Source organism: Lissotriton helveticus, chromosome 6, assembly GCF_964261635.1.
Source record: "Lissotriton helveticus chromosome 6, aLisHel1.1, whole genome shotgun sequence".
Classification (NCBI taxonomy): domain Eukaryota; kingdom Metazoa; phylum Chordata; class Amphibia; order Caudata; family Salamandridae; genus Lissotriton; species Lissotriton helveticus.
In genome coordinates, this window is record NC_136067.1 from 1,500,079,038 (window position 1) to 1,500,096,563 (window position 17,526).

At 42.4% G+C, this 17,526-nt stretch overlaps 1 protein-coding gene across 3 annotated transcripts in view; it reads left to right on the forward strand.

Moving 5' to 3' along the window:
• Positions 1-16,349, forward strand: part of PUS10 (pseudouridine synthase 10) — a 268,922-nt gene extending 252,573 nt beyond the window's left edge. For all 3 annotated transcript variants that reach the window (XM_078649298.1, XM_078649297.1, XM_078649299.1), the window contains exon 18: positions 16,110-16,349. In XM_078649298.1, coding sequence (XP_078505424.1) covers positions 16,110-16,148 — 39 coding nt within the window. In that variant the 3' untranslated portion in view covers positions 16,149-16,349. The remainder of the gene's footprint in view (positions 1-16,109) is intronic.
• Positions 16,350-17,526: the final 1,177 nt, after the last annotated feature.

Here is a 17,526-nt window from a genome sequence, read left to right on the forward strand (position 1 = left end):
CCCTATGCGTATTCAGATCTTTCCCGGGGCCTCAGCAGTACACAGCAGGCAAGTCGCACTAGGCCCCTTTTAGGGTGCCGCCATTTTAGGCCCGCGGCTGCTGTCCGGTGCAGCGGCCCACCCTTAGGACGCTGGAGTCATCTGCGGCAAAACATGCACAAAAGGGTCCCTAGATCATTGCTGATCAATTGGAAGTGTCCCCCACTCTCAAATCTCTGCCTGGATGCGAGAGGCTGATAGAGGGGTCCATAGCACTCCTAAAGCGCAACCTCCATCTTGGTGTTCATAGCCATGGGCCCCACTCCACATAGTAATTAAAGCTGCATAAATGCTGTCACACAATCAACTATGAAGCATTCCTACAATACTATGATAGAATCTTTAGTGACAGCACATAAATCAGTCTGCTCCAGTGTAAGATTATCCTACTGTCCCTGGAGGTTGAGTGTAATTTACATAATGATGTGAACTGGCAAAGAAATCTGGGCCCCAGACGTCTAGAAAGAATTTCCTGAAAAGCTCAGCAAGCAAATCAAACTACCAATCAACCTTCAAGAAGCAGCTCAATACTCCTTTTTCAGACACTGCAAAATCTAAACAGAACATGGAAGCCGTTTATGTGTGCCATTGGGTTACAGTGCTTGATATGTCCCATAGCACACATTTAAATGTTTTGTTAAGCAGTTTTTATATTTCCTTAAATAGCCAACAAATATTGGAGTACATAGACCATCCTTTTTTACGATTCCTGCGAGCACACACAATTCAGAGTTTTAGTAGCCCCTCTTGACCCTGGTACCAATGTTCATTGTAGTAGTTTATTTCTGTCTTGCGTAATCTCTTAAGTTAATGATTATATAAACCTTTTTGGAACTATTAGTTTTGTTTTATTTCCTACTTCCTTATTACGGTCCTATTCAATACCACTTTTTTGCGGCTACCTCATGTAAGTGAACACATTTTATTTAATGATCATATGAACAATATCCATTTTCATTTAAAAATGGAGGAACAAAATATTTGATATTCTGAAATGTCATCAGATGCCATTTCTTTTAAAACCGTTTCTAATTTTAGTGTTGCTGTATTTGAGAATCTTAAGATGGTGCATTTGAGAAGTCTTTTAATACATGTTTTTTTTTATGTGCTTTGACAAACTCAGCATTCAAATGTGACCCGCTTAAGAGCCATTATAGACCCCAACCACTTCCTCTTGATAATATTAGCTGAGTACCTACCCTTTATTAACCTGCCCTAGGACCGTACGTTATCGGATTCATCGTGGGTCACATTGCAATGAAGTACTTTATTTGTTTTTGTTCAAGATACAGCTTTTGCAGAAACAATATTAGATTTTTGGGATTGGATTGTGTTCTATGCCACCACCACCTTTGGATCAGCATTTCAAAGGGCAAGTTGTTTTGTGACTATATGGGATATCATATTGAAATCAAGCCCACCAATCCTAAGGAACCATTTTACCCAAACTGTTATATTAAAAGTTTCAAGATTCATAGCATTAGCTATCAGGCATAAACCAATTCACAGTAGTCTTTTATTTGTATATTGCTATGGGAATGCTTTTTCAGTCTGGCTTTACAGCACAGTTGTTGCCAGATCTTATGTAATGAAAAGATTAACTTTCAGGAGTACTACAGAGAGGGACAATATCCCTGCCAACACATTGGTTAATCTGAGGTCAGCTTTTGATTTGTCAAAAGCTGTGTGCTTCCACAGAAAGAGTGCTTACCATAAAACAACTGTAATCATTTGTTTATCCATTTGCTTTAGCCAGGCTCATTATCAAGCAAAGCTATTGTGTTTAACCTTTTGGTCTTGCTCTTTAAGGTCCAGCAAATGCAACTGTGCTGCTATTAAACAACACTCCTAGATCATTTTGTTGTGTGTCTGGTTGCCCTGTGTGAAAGCATATGCTCAATACAGCAGCCTTTGTTGCTTATGGTGGCACGCCAATGACCAAGGCTATAAGCTGGGTCTGTTTATAATGAAGCATTTTGATAAAGTTAGTGAACTGACTTATTTATTGAGATACCGATATGTTCAAGTCAGTTAACATTTAAGGGTGAGTTGTTATTACTCCATTAAAATCTACAGAGAGGTATATTGTTACCTGGAATCTCACATTTTACAAAAGCAGGCAACGGTTTTAGTGTTGGCTAACCCCTCTGGGATAGAAAATATGCATTGTGAGAATCTTTGCTAGATCCTCTTAGGAGACCTAGTATTTTGCTCTGCCTTCTGTAATGTGGTTTACATTTTTAATGTTGTGATTGTATGCCTGATTGTTGCCTTGTTGAAAAGCCTATACTCCATATAGTAGGCTTCAGTTGGGTACAGTGACAACCCAATTAAAAAAGCTACAGGCCTGATTGTTCACTGATAACAGTTATGTCCGAAGTCCTAAGCTGATGGCTTTATTATAAAACATTAATGACAAAGTAGTAGGCTTGGGTTTTTTATTGTGAAAAGCATTTGGTAAAGCCAATAGGCCTTTAATGGTTGATTGTTATCAAGCTGTGGTGTAAGCTGCACACAGGTATTTTGTTACATAAAATCTCAAAGGTTTCCATGGGAGGCAAGGGTTTTGGTGTTCATCATCCGCTGTAACAAAGCCCAGGGGACCCAAGATTTTCATTGTGATCTATACTTATTAGGTCTTATTGAGAGGAGTTGTATATTGTTTTGCCAGCTGCAATTGAGTACGTATTTGTAATTTTATAACTATGTACAATGGTTGCTAGGATATGCTCACTTCAGTATGCCTGTATTGGTTATGGTGTGAAGCCAGCGGTAAAGGCTCCATGCCTGACTGGTTCGCTGGGAAAAGTATGTCACATTTCTTAGGTTTGATTTGTTTATTACAAAAAGTTAAGAGAAAGCCAGTAGGACTGACTTACTTTTGTGGAAAACATATGTTAAAGGTAGTAGGCCTTTAACTGTAGATTAATGTTACACTGTGGTAAAAAAACTGTAGGCTGGTATTTTGTTAAAGGGAATATCCAAGATTAGCTTAGTAGGCAAGTGTCTTGGTTTTGTGACCTACTCGAGCAAGCCGTGGGGAGAAGATTTGCAATGTGATAATCCTTATTAGGCCCTCTTAGGAGGGATTTTGTATGATTTTGACAACTGTAATTATGTACTTACTTGTACTAATATCACTGTGTACCTCTTGGTCGTATTGTGGATAAGCTTATGCTCAATACAGTAGGTCAGAGTTAGTTATGATGACAAGCCAATGATGAAGACTGTAGGACTCATTGGGAAAATGTATGCCAGAGGCCATAGTTTGGATCTATTTTAATAAAAGTTGCAACAATGGCAACATTTCTCATTTATTTATTATGAAACAATATATTAAAGCCAATTAGGCTTTAAGAGTGGATTGTTATTGTACAATGTTAAGCTTACAGATTTATTTTGTAACATGAAATCTCACAGGCTACCTTTGAAGGTAATGATTTTGATGTTGATTACCCTTCTCTGCCAAACCCAGGCAGGTAATAGGTTGCACGGGACATTTTTAATAGAATCTCTTCCGGGAGATATGATAGGCTTATTTGTCTGCCAGTAGCTTATTATAAAAATAGAGTGTAGTGTCGTATAGTGGATTAAAGTGCAGTAGAGAGGAGTGGCATAGCATACGATGGTGTAAAGTGTCATGGTGTAATAGTGTGTTGTAGAGTGGCATGGCTTGGCATGGAGTGCAGTAGATTGGTGTGGCATAGCGTACATTCACGTAAACTGTCAGAAATTTGAGTGGCGTGTCATAAAGTAGAGTAGAGTGGTGTGTCGTAGACAGTTTGAAAGACTTCTGGAGTGGAGTGTTTTATAGTGGAATGTAGGGGCATAGAGTGGACTAGTGTGTTTTACAGTGGAGTGTAGGAACGTGGAGTAAAGTGGCATGAAGTGGAGTAGAGTCTTGTAGAGTGGACCTGCATATAGTAGAGTAGAGTGTTGTAGAGTTTTAGTGTTGTACAGTGGCTTAGAGTGGGATAAAGTATTGTACGTTGGATTAGATTGCAGTGGAGGGGCATAGCATAGTGTGGAGTAAAGTGTCAGAGTGGAGGGTTAGGTTGTAGAGTAGAGTGGAATGGAATGGAATGGAGTAGAGTAGAGTGGACAAGCAAGGAGTGGATTGGTGTGTCGGAAATTGTCATAGAGTAGAGTGCCACATAATGGATTAGAGTGTTGCGGAGTGGAGTAGAGTGCAGTACACTGTAGTGGAGTGGCAAATAGTGTCATAGAGTTGAGTGTATAGAGTAGAGTGGAGTAGTGTGTCATAGAGCAGAGTGCAGTAAAGTGTGGTGGAGTGGCATAGAGTGAGTTGTGTAGAGTGAAATAAAGTGTTGTACATTGGCATAGAGTAAAGTAGAGTACTGTACACTTGCATAGACTGGAGTACCCGGTTTTACAGTGGAATGCTATAGACTGGAATATTGGGTGGTGGAGTGCTGGGCATAGAGTTTGTTGTGTGGAGTAGAGTGTCATGGCGTGGAGTTGGGTAGAGTGGAGTGGTTAACACTTGAATAATGTTGAGTGGCGTACAATGGAATACTATAGAGTGGAGTGGCATACAGTCACGTATAGTGGAGTGACGTAGACTGGCATTAAGTAGCATGTTGTGGAGAGTGACTTACAGTGGAGTGGCATAGACCGGAGTGTCATAGAGTTGAGTAGCGTATAGTAAAGTAGAGTAGAGTGGAGTAGCGTAGACTGCAGTGGTATAGACTGGAGTGGTGTACAGTAGAATAGCGTAGCGTACAGTGAAGTGACAGAGTTGAGTGGCATAGGGTGAAGTGACATACATGCAATACCGTAGAGTGGAATAGCATGAAGTGATGTAGAGTGTAGTGGCATTCAGTGGAATGGTGTAGACAAAGTGACGTACCATGGAGTTGCATGTCATAGACTAGAGTGGAGTGGCATAGAGTGGAATAGCGTGGAGTGGAAATCACTACAGTGGAGTGCGTAAACTGGAGTAGTGTACAGTGGAGTGGTGTGCAGTGAAGTGGTGAAAGAGTGAAATAGGGTAGAGTGGAGTGTCAGAGTGGAGCGACAACTCTTGGAGTGGCGTGTCATAGGCTGAAGTGTTGTTTAGTAGCGTACAGTGGGGTGAAGTGTTGTTTAGTAGAGTGGAGTGGTGTAGGGTATCAGTAGAGGGGCATGTTTTAGAGTGGTGTGGAGTGCAGTGGAGTGGTTTAGCATAGAGTTGAGGAAAATGTCATACATTTGAATTGTGCGTTGTGGATGCATAGAGTGGAGCAGCATGTCATAGAGTGGAGTGGCATTGAGTGGAGTGGAGTTGGGTACAGAGGAGTGGCATACAGTGGAGCAGTGTATAGTGGCGTAGAGTGGAATAGCATTCAGTGGAGTGGCGAAAAGTAAAGTGGCATAAAGTGAAATAGCGTAGAGCGGAGTGGCATACTGTAGAATGAGCGTAGAGTGGAGTGGCATACTGTAGAATAGCATAGAGTTAAGTTTGGTTGGGTGTACAGAAGGGATGTATGACATTTCAACGCATGCTTTTACCATGCATGCCTTTACAACACAGGTATTACAACGCAAGTCGTTACAACGACTTGCGTTGGGGGGCGCTGGATAGTGGAATAGTTTAATTTTCTATTCCAACTCCAGTCCCCGTGGATAGTAGGGAAGGTGTTGGTTAGAAAATTAAACTATTCCCAATCCAACCGCGCCCTCCAGCGAAAGTCGTTGTAACGACTTTCGTTGTAATTCCTGCGTTCTAATGGTAGTGCGTGGTAAAAGTTTCGTTGTAAACGATGTTCCCCGTACAGAAATGGCATGTAGTGGTGTGATGGACAGTGGGAAGGCTTAGAGCGGCGTCATAGAGTGTTGTGTGGTACGGTGTTTTGGAGTGGAGTGGTATAGAGTAAACTTGGATCTCGTAGAGTGGATTGGGGTTCAGTGGAGTGGTATATCATGAAGTGGTGGGTGTTAGACAGTCGAGTGGCGTATTATGCGGTGGAGTGGTGTATCATGGAGTGACATGGCATGGAGTATTATAGAGTGGAATGGCATACGGTAGAGTGAAGATGCGTGTGTTAGAGTGGCATAGAGTGTCATATGGCAGTGGACTGTCGTAGAGTGGAGAGGCGTGTTGTAGAGTGGAGTGACATGTCATAGTTTAGAGTGTTGTGCCATAGAGTGGAGTGGCGTTTCATGGCGACGAGCCTAGTTTAAACCAACATTGTGTGAAAATGACTGAAAAAAAGTAGATGAAATGTGCTTGGAATGTAGGATATGGCGTGAAACGGATAATTTTGTGTAGTACATCTAACGTTAAGTAGTGTTAAAGTAATAACTCACAAAAACAGGGGCGGATTTATTAAAATGTCATGCAGTGCAATGCAGCAAGAGGCCTTGCTGCACTGCATTGTGTTGCGTTACAGGGAGAGTCAGGAATGCTCAATATCTGTCAAGATATGGCGCATTCCTGCTCTACCCCTGCACTGGGACACTTGTGGATGCCTAGCTCCAATGCAGGCATCCTTTTGCATGATACAAGGGTGCCTGCATCACATACAGGATTGTTTTTCTGCAGGAAGGGGTACCTCCCTGCACAAAAACAATTCTTAGATGCATTTTTCACTTTCTAAGAGTGCTGCAGAATGCAACACACTTAGAAAGATGAAACAACAAGGATATATAAAGAGATTTCTCCTTCTTGCGCCTCCCCTGGGAAGGCATAGCATTCTGAGGCATTGCCAGGTTTACCAGTCTTATTAAATCTGGGTCTGCTCCAAAATCCATTGGTGGATGTGTAGAAACACCCACGCTCCACCCATGGAACACTTTCCCAGGGTATAGTAATGCAATGCAGCAACTTGCTCTGTTATTATTGTTTGAGATTTACTTGTTTTTTATTATCATATTTAGGCTGCAGGCCCGACATATTCCATAAAGTGATCTTAGTATCATAATACCCAAACTTTGACCATAATAACACTGTCTTTTAAGTATTCTTGGTCTTCATCTGTTAACTCATTACTAGGATCATATTCTCCCGATTGATTTGCTCTTCTTTAGTGGCCCTCTTACACAATTGACTGGAGACTGGAGATAGTCAAGCTCCTCTAAATATTTAAGAGTGGTTAACTGTTGGACAGAACAGGCATATACTTAACCTCAATTTTATTCAAAAGAGGCTAGCAGGGATTTTTATGGGAAATATCCCAGGACAACAACCTACATATTTGAGGCATAGCAGAGACCAAGATCATTTTGGTCCCATAAAAGTCCCAACTTCTTAGGCTTTGTGGGGTGATCACCAAACAATCACCTTTCAAAGTGTTGACCGATTTACTCACCCAGCCAACACATCTTACCATATTAACATCAACATGAATCACTCTGTTCCTCACCAATTTAGTGTTCAGTCAAGGAATGAGTTTGTTCTTCAATTGTGCACTGTTCCCATTTTGCTGATCTCTTAATGCGGTAACATCTGTGAACATCATCACAAAAAGTCGCCTGAAGTAGCAGTTTTAAAATGTCTTTGCTATAACATGGGGGCGCATCAGGGACTTTGGGACAAATAGTGTTATGAGTGGCTTCTTTATTGAGGCGTCACACTGTAGTTCTATTCGAATAAACTGATTCCCATGTAACTTCTGTTTCCACAGATGGTGCCAAACTAACATGAGTTCAACTGACCACTTTATGTAGTGGCGCCACCATTGTCTGAGCACCCTGATCACAGAGCTTGCAGGATGTGCAAATAGTAAATTACCCTCCATCCACTCAGACTTGATATTTGGGCATGGGGTATAAATAAACCTGAAATTATTTCCTAAGCTCCACTATTTGCTACAAAATGAGCTGAGACTGTGAGGCAGCTGCCAGTAGAAGGCATCTCAAGTAGTCGTAGCCTCTGAAGACTTTAATGGGCAAGGTGATTTAGAATTCTTATAGTGTAGGCTTACTAGGCTACACCATTCCTTATACCATTTTGTGTTGTAGGGCTGCAATGTAGTTTGAGAAGGGTTTTTTGGTACTACATACTGGCTAACATTTGGAAAGTCGTGCCTGGAATAGGGTTTTGGGTGGTGTTTCACAACATCTGGACATGCTGGACTCTTCACCCCTCTATTGATATGTATAGAGTTATTGAAAGGACATTTTCTGGGATCCACACATGCAATAGTGAGTTAGTCTAACATACATGATTTGAATGAAGGTTCCTACGATGCAGAACCAGGACTACGTGTATTTAACCATTTCTTATTGTGCTATGATCTTTGTTGGATTCTTTTGTTGTATAGTTTTGTTGGAATTTTACTGTGTTGTATTTTTGTTCTTGTGTTACCAAGTTGTGTTATTGTTTGGTTGTGGTGTGTGTTCCTTGTTGTTTAGGGGTTTCTGTGATGATGTTATGATGTGCTGATGTGATGTCATATTGTGCTGAGGTGTGTTATATTGTTCTGTTGCGTTGTCGGTATTTTGTGCCATTGTGTTGTGGTAGTGGTCAGTTTTGTTGTGTGTTTTTGTTGCTGTCTTTTTATTGTGTTGTACTGGTATGTGTTTGTGTTATTTTGGGGGAATGTTGTTTTGTTTGTGTTGTATTGTAGTGTGGTGTTATCTTCTGTGGCATTTTGCTACCGTGGTTGAGTTGTGTTGTAATGTTTGTGGATGATGGTGATGTTTGGGTGTTTGTAAGTGTTTGACGACAATTATCTCATTTTCCCAAAAGGCTATTTATTTCCCTAGAGACATAGCTCAGAACTATTGACTAAAGTGAACATGAAAGGACCAATCAGGGACAATAAACATTTCAAAGTGTTTTGGTGTACTGGTTAATGTATAATGCATTTAGGTTTTTTCCTTGTTTGTTTTTGCGAAGCTTGTACTGATGCTGATCCTACTGTGCCCTGTCGCCTGTGTGTCAGGAAAATTCAAAGCAGCAGCTTGTGCTGTACCTGGGTTTGTATTTGTGTTGGTGTGGTGTCTGCCTAATTTTTTTTTCAGTTAACTGTATCGCCTGGTTTGACTAAATCCTTAAAGTCCAGCCTAAGATTTCAGCAGTGTGTAATTATTTTGGTTGTAGAGGCGGGTGTTCGAAAATGAGAAGGCACCTTCCGACCGAGCAGTGTGGAAGGAATACTTTTCTGTCACTGTAAGCTATGTATAGCTGCTGCTGCTGTCTACCTGGCTCTTCACATTTGTTGTTTTGTTTAGTTGAAGTCTTGTGCCAACTAGCTGGATCTTATTCTTTGTTGAAAACTTGATATACCTAATTCCAGAAACTTCTCAACAGTCTCTGATTCTGAATGTTAAGTAAGTAAGTAAGTAATTCTTTATTGCGTGATTAATAAAAATCTTTGCAATTGGTATAAAAGGTGCTTGTCTTGAGCACTTTTGCAAGATACGTAAAATAGCGAAGGATAAAAGGAATATAAAATGATCTTCTCCGCCTTGTATTTTAATCACAGTAAACCAGCATCATGTGATCAGTTATCACATCTGCTCAAATTACATTTAATTCCATGTTTGTAAAGGACAAGGAAGAACATGGACACTTTTTTTTTTTTAACAATAACAACAAACTACTTTATTTGCTTTTTACAATTAAAACCATTAACCCCTTAAGTGCTGCCGTCGGCCAACGGTCGTCACGGGCACTACCTCCCCAGTGCTGCGTGCGACCGCTGGACGTCCAGTTCAGCACCGGATAATGGACAGCGCAGCACTGGGGAGGTTTGTTTACTAGCTCCCAAGTGGTTAAAGTCAGAAAACCAAAACAAACATTAAAAAAATTTCAATAAAATACAAAGAGTGGTGCAGCAGAACCAATATAGGCCCATGATTACAAAGTTATAAAAGAGAGGCCCCACCATCAAAGTTAATCACAGCTAGACCTGAGCCTAGTAGCGACCCTTAAAAAACTACGCGTATACAGTACTGAATCACATGAAATGAGTTGTAAAAAGATAAAAGCAAGTCCAACCCTCTTAAAACATACTTTTTTTTTTTTAAAGACCTTTATTAAAAGTAATTGCAGAGGTGGTAGATATAGATCAAGGCCTACAACCCACCGGGCCGGCCGCTTCACATACTTTTGTCAGCATGATTGTTTGCATGTACACAGCCGTTCAGCCGACAACCCTGGGGTCCGGTGGCGTATCACATCATTGTAACCTTTATAACACACTCCTATTCTTGTTGGGCAGTTTTTAGGTCTTTCATTTTATATTTTTATGTCCAAAAACGTAACTTGTAACTATGGTCAAGAAGAACAATCACATTCAGTTGTTAATACCGTGTCTGCGTCTTCTCACTGGTTAATGTTTCCTGTATACACTGATGCGACCCAGGGTTATAAGACATGTGTAGTTCAAGTCCTAGTTCCTCTACGAGCGAATCCACCCAACCACGCCCTCTAGTCGTCTTCTCCCTCTTCATCTGAACTTACATTGTCATCTTCTGGCAAGGGGTCACACAACTCCCCTCTATACACATTCCAGGCTGACCACACTTTATTCCACTTGCGGGGGCATGCCCTAAGCACATTCACCGCCCTTTCCGTGAGCATTAAGAAATCCATGTTCTTACTCCACATAGACACCACGGGTAGTTCTGAGGCGCCCCATTTCTGTGCAATGTCTCTTTTAGCCACCATTATAACCAAGGTAGTCCATATGAGTCCATATCTAGTCAGATCGTTCGGTTCCCAAATATTCAATAGACATTTGCGTGGTTCAGGTATGAGGGAAATTTGAAGTGTCTATGAGATGGTGCGCATGACCTGTCGCCAGAATTCCATTATGTGGGGGCAGTGTGCCTTCCTCCCCGCAGCCGCGGAGACAAAAGAGGTGTGGCGCTCTGTGTATCTTGTGGAGCATGGTCCGTATATAATAAATGCGATGTAGGATTTTGAGTTGTATTAATCTAAATTTTGCCGAAATGCCCACTTCTTTCGGGGACGCTGGCGCCTCGTTCCACTTCGAGCCATCAATATCTCCTACGTCTCCCACCCATTTCTCTCGCAATGTCAGTGTGGGGTCTTTCAAGTTATTGAGCAATTTCTTGTACGTGAGGGAGGTTGCACCCTGCTGCATATAGTCAGTAAGTAGCCTGTCTTCTAATGGCGAGGAATCTGGTACTTCGGTGCCCAATGGTATCACCAGCAATAGCGCGTGTCTAATTTGTATGTATCTATAAGTTTCGGTCGGGCCGAAACCATATTGTTGCTGAAGTTGTGTGAACGCGACCACGGTGTCCTTCTCCCATAAATCGCCCACCGTGGCGATACCAATACTGTCCCACTGTGTAAATCCTTTACTGTGTCTCATGCGTCCTAATGCTTTCGTATCCCATAGGGGGGTTGGTTTGGTAATTTTTCCCTTCCATCCTAGCCGTGCCTGCGCTACGTGCCTTAAGGTGGTCGTGTGTTTCGTTGGCCCTACCAGTCGTGAGACTTGTTGTTTATTGTATAGCGCGGACAGCATGCAGTCTATCCCTAGCTGCGCCCAATCGGCTCTGTATGCCGGGTCATCTCTTGGTGTGTGGATCCATTGGTTTATAATCTTAAGTTGCGCCGCCCAATAGTATAAATGTATGTTTGGTAAGGCTATGCCCCCTTCGTACCAACTTCTGGTCATTTTGTCATGAGCGATGCGCGCCAGGCCATTGCTCCAAAGTAAATTGGAGACCAACGCTGTGACTTGTTTAAAATATCGCGGCGCAATAGGGTATGGCGTATTTTCCAGGGCATACAAAAATCTTGGAAGCGCCATCATTTTGTACAGGGCCGCGCGGCCAAGGAGGGTCAATGGCAGGGTCGCCCAGTACTTCACGTCTGTCTGGAGACGTTCCAGGAGAGGTCTCAGGTTCCTGTCAAAAAAGTCTGGGGCATTATTGGTGATATGGATGCCCAGATACTTAAAGGAGTCCGATGTCGGTGTGAGTGGGCAATCCGGTGCCAGCACAGGCCTCGGTCCCTTCAGCACATAAAGTACCGATTTTGACCAGTTCAATATGTAACCTGACGTCTTTCCATGTGTATCGCAGAGTGATAAGAGCGCCGGGACGCTTCTTTCGGGATTCGTCAAGTAAATCAGCATGTCGTCAGCATAAAGGGACACACGGTCCTCCCAGCCTTCCGCCCATTCAATTCCCCGTAGCAACGGTGTCGTTCTGATCAATGTTGCTAGCGGTTCCAACACTAAGGCAAAGAGCAAGGGGGACAGGGGGCAGCCCTGTCGAGTTCCCCGCGCCAGCGGGAAGATCCGTGAGATGTGGCCGTTGGCGGTAACCTGAGAAACTGGGTTAGTATAGAGGAGTCGAATCCAGGAAATGTATTTAGGTCCAAATCCCATACGGGCCAGGACTGCAAATAAGTATTCCCATTCCACTAAATGAAATGCCATTTTGGCATCTAAAGAGAGTATCACTGCCGCTTCCGACAGGGAGTGGGCTCGCGCTATCACCCCGTGGACCCGCCTGAGATTATGGGCCGTGCTTCTATGGGGCATGAAGCCCGATTGTTCCGGGTGGATCAACAGTTGTAGGTGTTGCATCAGTCTGTTAGCCAGTAGCTTCGCTAAAATTTTTGCTTCTACGTTGAGAAGAGATATGGGGCGATATGAAGAGCATTCCGATGGTGGCTTACCCGGTTTCGGTATTGCCACGATCGTCGCGGTACGTTGGTCCAGCGGGAGTTCCGCCTTTGCCAAGCTCTCTACGTACATTGCCAATAGGGGCTTGCTAAGGGCCTCAGACATCATTTTATACCATTCAATGGGTTTCCCGTTGGGTCCCAGCGCTTTCCCGGATTGAATCGTCTGGATTGCGCCTTGAATTTCGTCTCCCGTCAGATCTGACTCTAGTTCTTGGACTGCCTCCGGTGGAAGCGTGGGGATGTCTACGTTATCGAGGGAAGCCATTGCTACCTGTGTTGTGACTTTCTGTTCTGGAGTATACACTTCCTGAAAATGTCGTGCCAGGGTGTGCACTATATCCTCTGGATGCGACTGCAGCTGCCTCTCTCGTGTATGTAGGTTTTGTATGCCTCTCTTACCCCCTCCTCTCTTGTCCAGCCACGCCAGCATTCTCCCCGCCTTGTCGCCAATATCATAGATCCTATGCGCCGTGTTTGCTATGCTGTGTATGACCTGTGATTTGAGGTGGTCCTGATATCGCTGCTGGCGTAGCCTCAGCGTGTGTGTAGATTCTATCGTGGGGTCCGCCATATGTGCCATGTTTGCTTCTTGGAGCACAAGCTCCAGCTCCGAGAGCTCTTGTTGATACGCTTGTTTGTGTCCCGATATCGATGCTATCGCTTGCCCCCGCAAGACCGTCTTGTACGCCTCCCATAGGACCGAGGGCGAAGACACTGATGTTGTGTTTTCTGCAAAATAATACTTGGTCGCAGACTTAAGGTCCTTTTTGATCCTGGGGATCGTCAAATAATTGGGGTATATAGGGTAAATTCTTGCGCGTTTCTTTTCTTTGGTGGTGAGGGAGAGTAACACAGGAGAATGGTCGGAGATTCCTCTTGGTAGTATGTCTATGTTGTCTATATCCCTCATCTCATCCCCTAGGAGCAGAAAGTAGTCTATGCGGGACAGACTATTATGTACCGGAGAATGATACGTGTATTGTTTCGTTGTGGGGTGGATATATCGCCAGGCATCTGTCAGTCCCAGGGCCTCCATGAAGCCTGGTAAGGCTGAGGAGCCTTGCGTTCGTGTCCTAACGGGAAACTTGTCCAGCGCTGGGTCCGCTACAGCGTTGAAATCCCCTCCTATGATCGTGTCCCCCATCGGGAGATTCAAAAGAAACTCACCCAATGCAGGCAGTGCCACGGAGTGGAGTGCTGGAGGAATATAAACGGATACTACATTTAGGGGGTTACCCTCCCAGTGTCCATGAACAGCCGCAAAGCGGCCCTGATCGTCCACCTTGTGCTGCATAACAATAAAGGGGGAGTTTTTTTTGACCAGTATACCCGTTCCCCGTGAGCCCGCCGTGAACTCCGCATGCACCGCCATTTTATAGATGGACACCTTTTTTGATAAATAGCTTTCAAATGTAACTCTTAAAGTCGCTCACCTGTGTTGTTTGTGTTGCCCAGACCGGTACTTCATAAATAAACTAGTCTTATCATGTACCACTTCAACTTCTAACTTTAGTAAAATTGTTTACCATCTCTACAGCAGGTCATTCATCTAAAAATACTTGGCTTCGTTAGTAGAGACAGTACTTGCACTGGCCTTACTGAACGTGTTTTCGGTAGAAGCCTACCAGACAGCACAGCTGTCTAGTTTGCTAAAGACATTTTAGGGACATCAGAAAGCTTCCCTGGTAATGCATTCTGCCCGTTGCTCACCATTGGCTTTGTGATTTGTAACTCTCATTTTCTGGCTTTCTGTTTGCTAACTTTCGCTGTTTAGGCTGTCAAGGGTGAGTTTGTCTCTCCTAAGGAGTAAAACCTTTTCACACTACCTCTCCTTGTGCTCCATTATGTAAACAAGCCTGTAAATCTTGTTCTTATCTTGTCACATTTGATGTGCCTTCAAAGACAGAGGTCAAATGTCAGGCTCTGTCTTTCAAGGGAGCTTGGCGTTTACTTTTCTCTCTCTGACTTCAAAGTTAGAGGATTTATGTGACAATGTCTCTGGATACTGGGAGTAGGATAGAGCTTTCTAGCACACATAAACATTTAAATGAACTGTGCAAGTATTTCTGAATATATCAGAATTACGAAAGGACAATTGAAGCACATTGTTTTGTTAATTTTGAAGTGTGCTGGAAACAAATACTGTAATAAGATTAAACAAATCACTTCACTAGATGATGTAATTTCCACACATTATTATTTGTGTGCTGTATAGTTTTGTTAGTAAAACTGTATGTTTGTGCAAATGTAATAGACACTTCAAATTAAATGTGTCTGTAATGGCACTGCCCTACCACACCATGCATACTTCACTTTACGCCACTCCACTCTACTCTGCATCACTCCACAACATGGCACTTTGTGCCACTGCATTCTATGCCTCTCTATTCTACTCTGTACCACTCTACTCTATGCCAGTACACTCTACTCTACACCACTGCTCTCCTCACCAATGCACTCTACACCTCTCCAGTCTAGGTCACTCCACTCTACTCTGCACAACTCCACTCCTCTCTGCAACACTTCACTCTGCGCCACTGCACTCTATGCCAATGTGCTCTACTCTGTGCCACTCAGCTTTATGCCCCAGCACTCTACGCCCATCCACTGTACATCACTGTAATTGGAGAACCATTATCCATTAATGAAAAGTTTTAATCAAGTATCATGGAGACAAAAGTGACTTTGCCCAGACAGTTGCAGAGACCGACCTTCAGTCAAAGAGTTCTTCACACATATGGGAAATTTAAGTTTTCCACTAACTGATGATTGATACGTATCTTCTAAGTGGTTATTAACCCTGGATTGTTGGTACAGCTCATGTCGTATCTCTTTGTGGAACTTCAAAAATGTAATGCCTTTTCTGTAATGTCACCAACTCATTCTACAAAGATGATTCTCTCTATGTTTGAAGTTCGTTAAAATCTAGGTATATGGTTTTTATTATTTCCATTCTTTGTACTCACTTGACTGATGTCTTTCACACAATAGAGTCACTGAAAGTCTTAACATATTACAAACTGTAAAAACAAAAATAAGAATTCATCCAAATGTAGGAATTAAAGCACAACATCTTGTATACTGATTGAATGTTTGAGTTTGTTTTAGTGTATCATCAAATGACACCAATCTTGTGGTGGTTCACTGACCACCGCCACATCCTCCTTTCCTACATGGACCAACCACTAAACAGATGCAGAATTTCTCGAACGGCACGCCCTCGAGCGCATCTTTGATTTGTATAATATGAAACATGTGTGGTACTGTGCCAAACTATCGGTTATATTGTACATTATTGTTTGGCTACCAGATGTAGTGTTGTATTTTTGCGATTATTTCTACGATATGCATTGGGCCTACGAAGAAATGTAAAAGCAATAAAAGATATTAAAAAAAATAATAATAATCAAATGACACCAATCTTGATTTTTTTTCTCCCTTCCCTCCGTAGTCTGTGGATGTTGACTGGCCTCCAGCATTGGACGATTAAAACTGTAAAGTGAGGGAAGATCCAATGAGAACTTGGCTGGCAGCCGAATTGCACACAACAGTCTCTCCCAAAAAGCATTTGTTGATCATGTTGATCTGAAGAAACTTATCTTACAGTTGATTTTTAATATTCATTATCGATTAATTTTATTTACACAAATTGTTTGCAAGATAATCGCTAATAAAGTACCAACACAAAACTGTTATATCTTGTTTATAGGCTTAAGAATGTGCCAATATTTATAGGAGCAAACTGAGGTCACTCATCTCAGGAATCCAGACTTCAGGAAATACTGATGGAACGAAAATGTTTGCAGTTGAAACAGTGTTGTGTTATGGTTAGAGGCTGGAAATCAGGGGAGGCACATAGAAAAACAGAGACTTTACATAGAAATGCTCAGAGTATCCTGCTGCAGTAGCTTCTTGGTACTAATTCTGCACGGCTTAATAAATCCATTCAGACCTTGAAAGCAAACCAATCACAAGACATCAGCAACTTTTTTTTGTATTTAGAAGCTTATTAAAAAGGTAGATGCTGTAAATAAAAAATGTCAAGTAGCCAGGTCACATAGATTTTTAAAATGTAGATTTATTGAAGACGGCCTCTTAGTTACAGGTTAACTTTACATAGCCCCACCAGGAAGAAGCATCTTCACTGCTCAGCCCACTCTCTCCAACTGACATTCTTACCAATCAGGCACTCATCAGCATTCCATTATATCATAAACTCACTGGCTAAGCAGCAAGGAACTGGGAAACTGTGCAGAGGATGCATTGTAACAACACAGGTTACAACACATCTCTTCTCCTTAAACAATTGCAAATACAAATGGACGTAAGATAGAAATAAACTATCAATCAGTCCTATAAATATTCAAACTCCTAAATCATCAACACAGGTAAATACACTGCAGGACTAGGGAACTACTAATGTCCTCTACTGCACACAGTTAATCCTTAACCCCTTATGTAGGATACTTACAACATTAGGATGCAACACAACACACCCTTATACTGCATACCACATGCAGACTCAATGCAACATAGGGTTCAACACACATGGCCCTGCATCTTCTCTTCAACCCCTTAGGAGAACACTTGCAACATTAGGGTGCAACACACAACACCCACCTTATACTGCATAACACAGGCTAAAAGGCATATCACCCAACTTCGTACACTTAGCAGGACCAGGGGTACATAGTCACTCCCTCCTACATATGCATACTTCTGCATACAACAAAAAGTAATACTCACCTTCGAATACTCATCATGACACTACACTCTCCACCCACATACTCATCATGACACTACTCGCCACTACACTCACCACTACACATAAGACTCTAGCATACAACTTCATAAAAACGTTTCTAAAA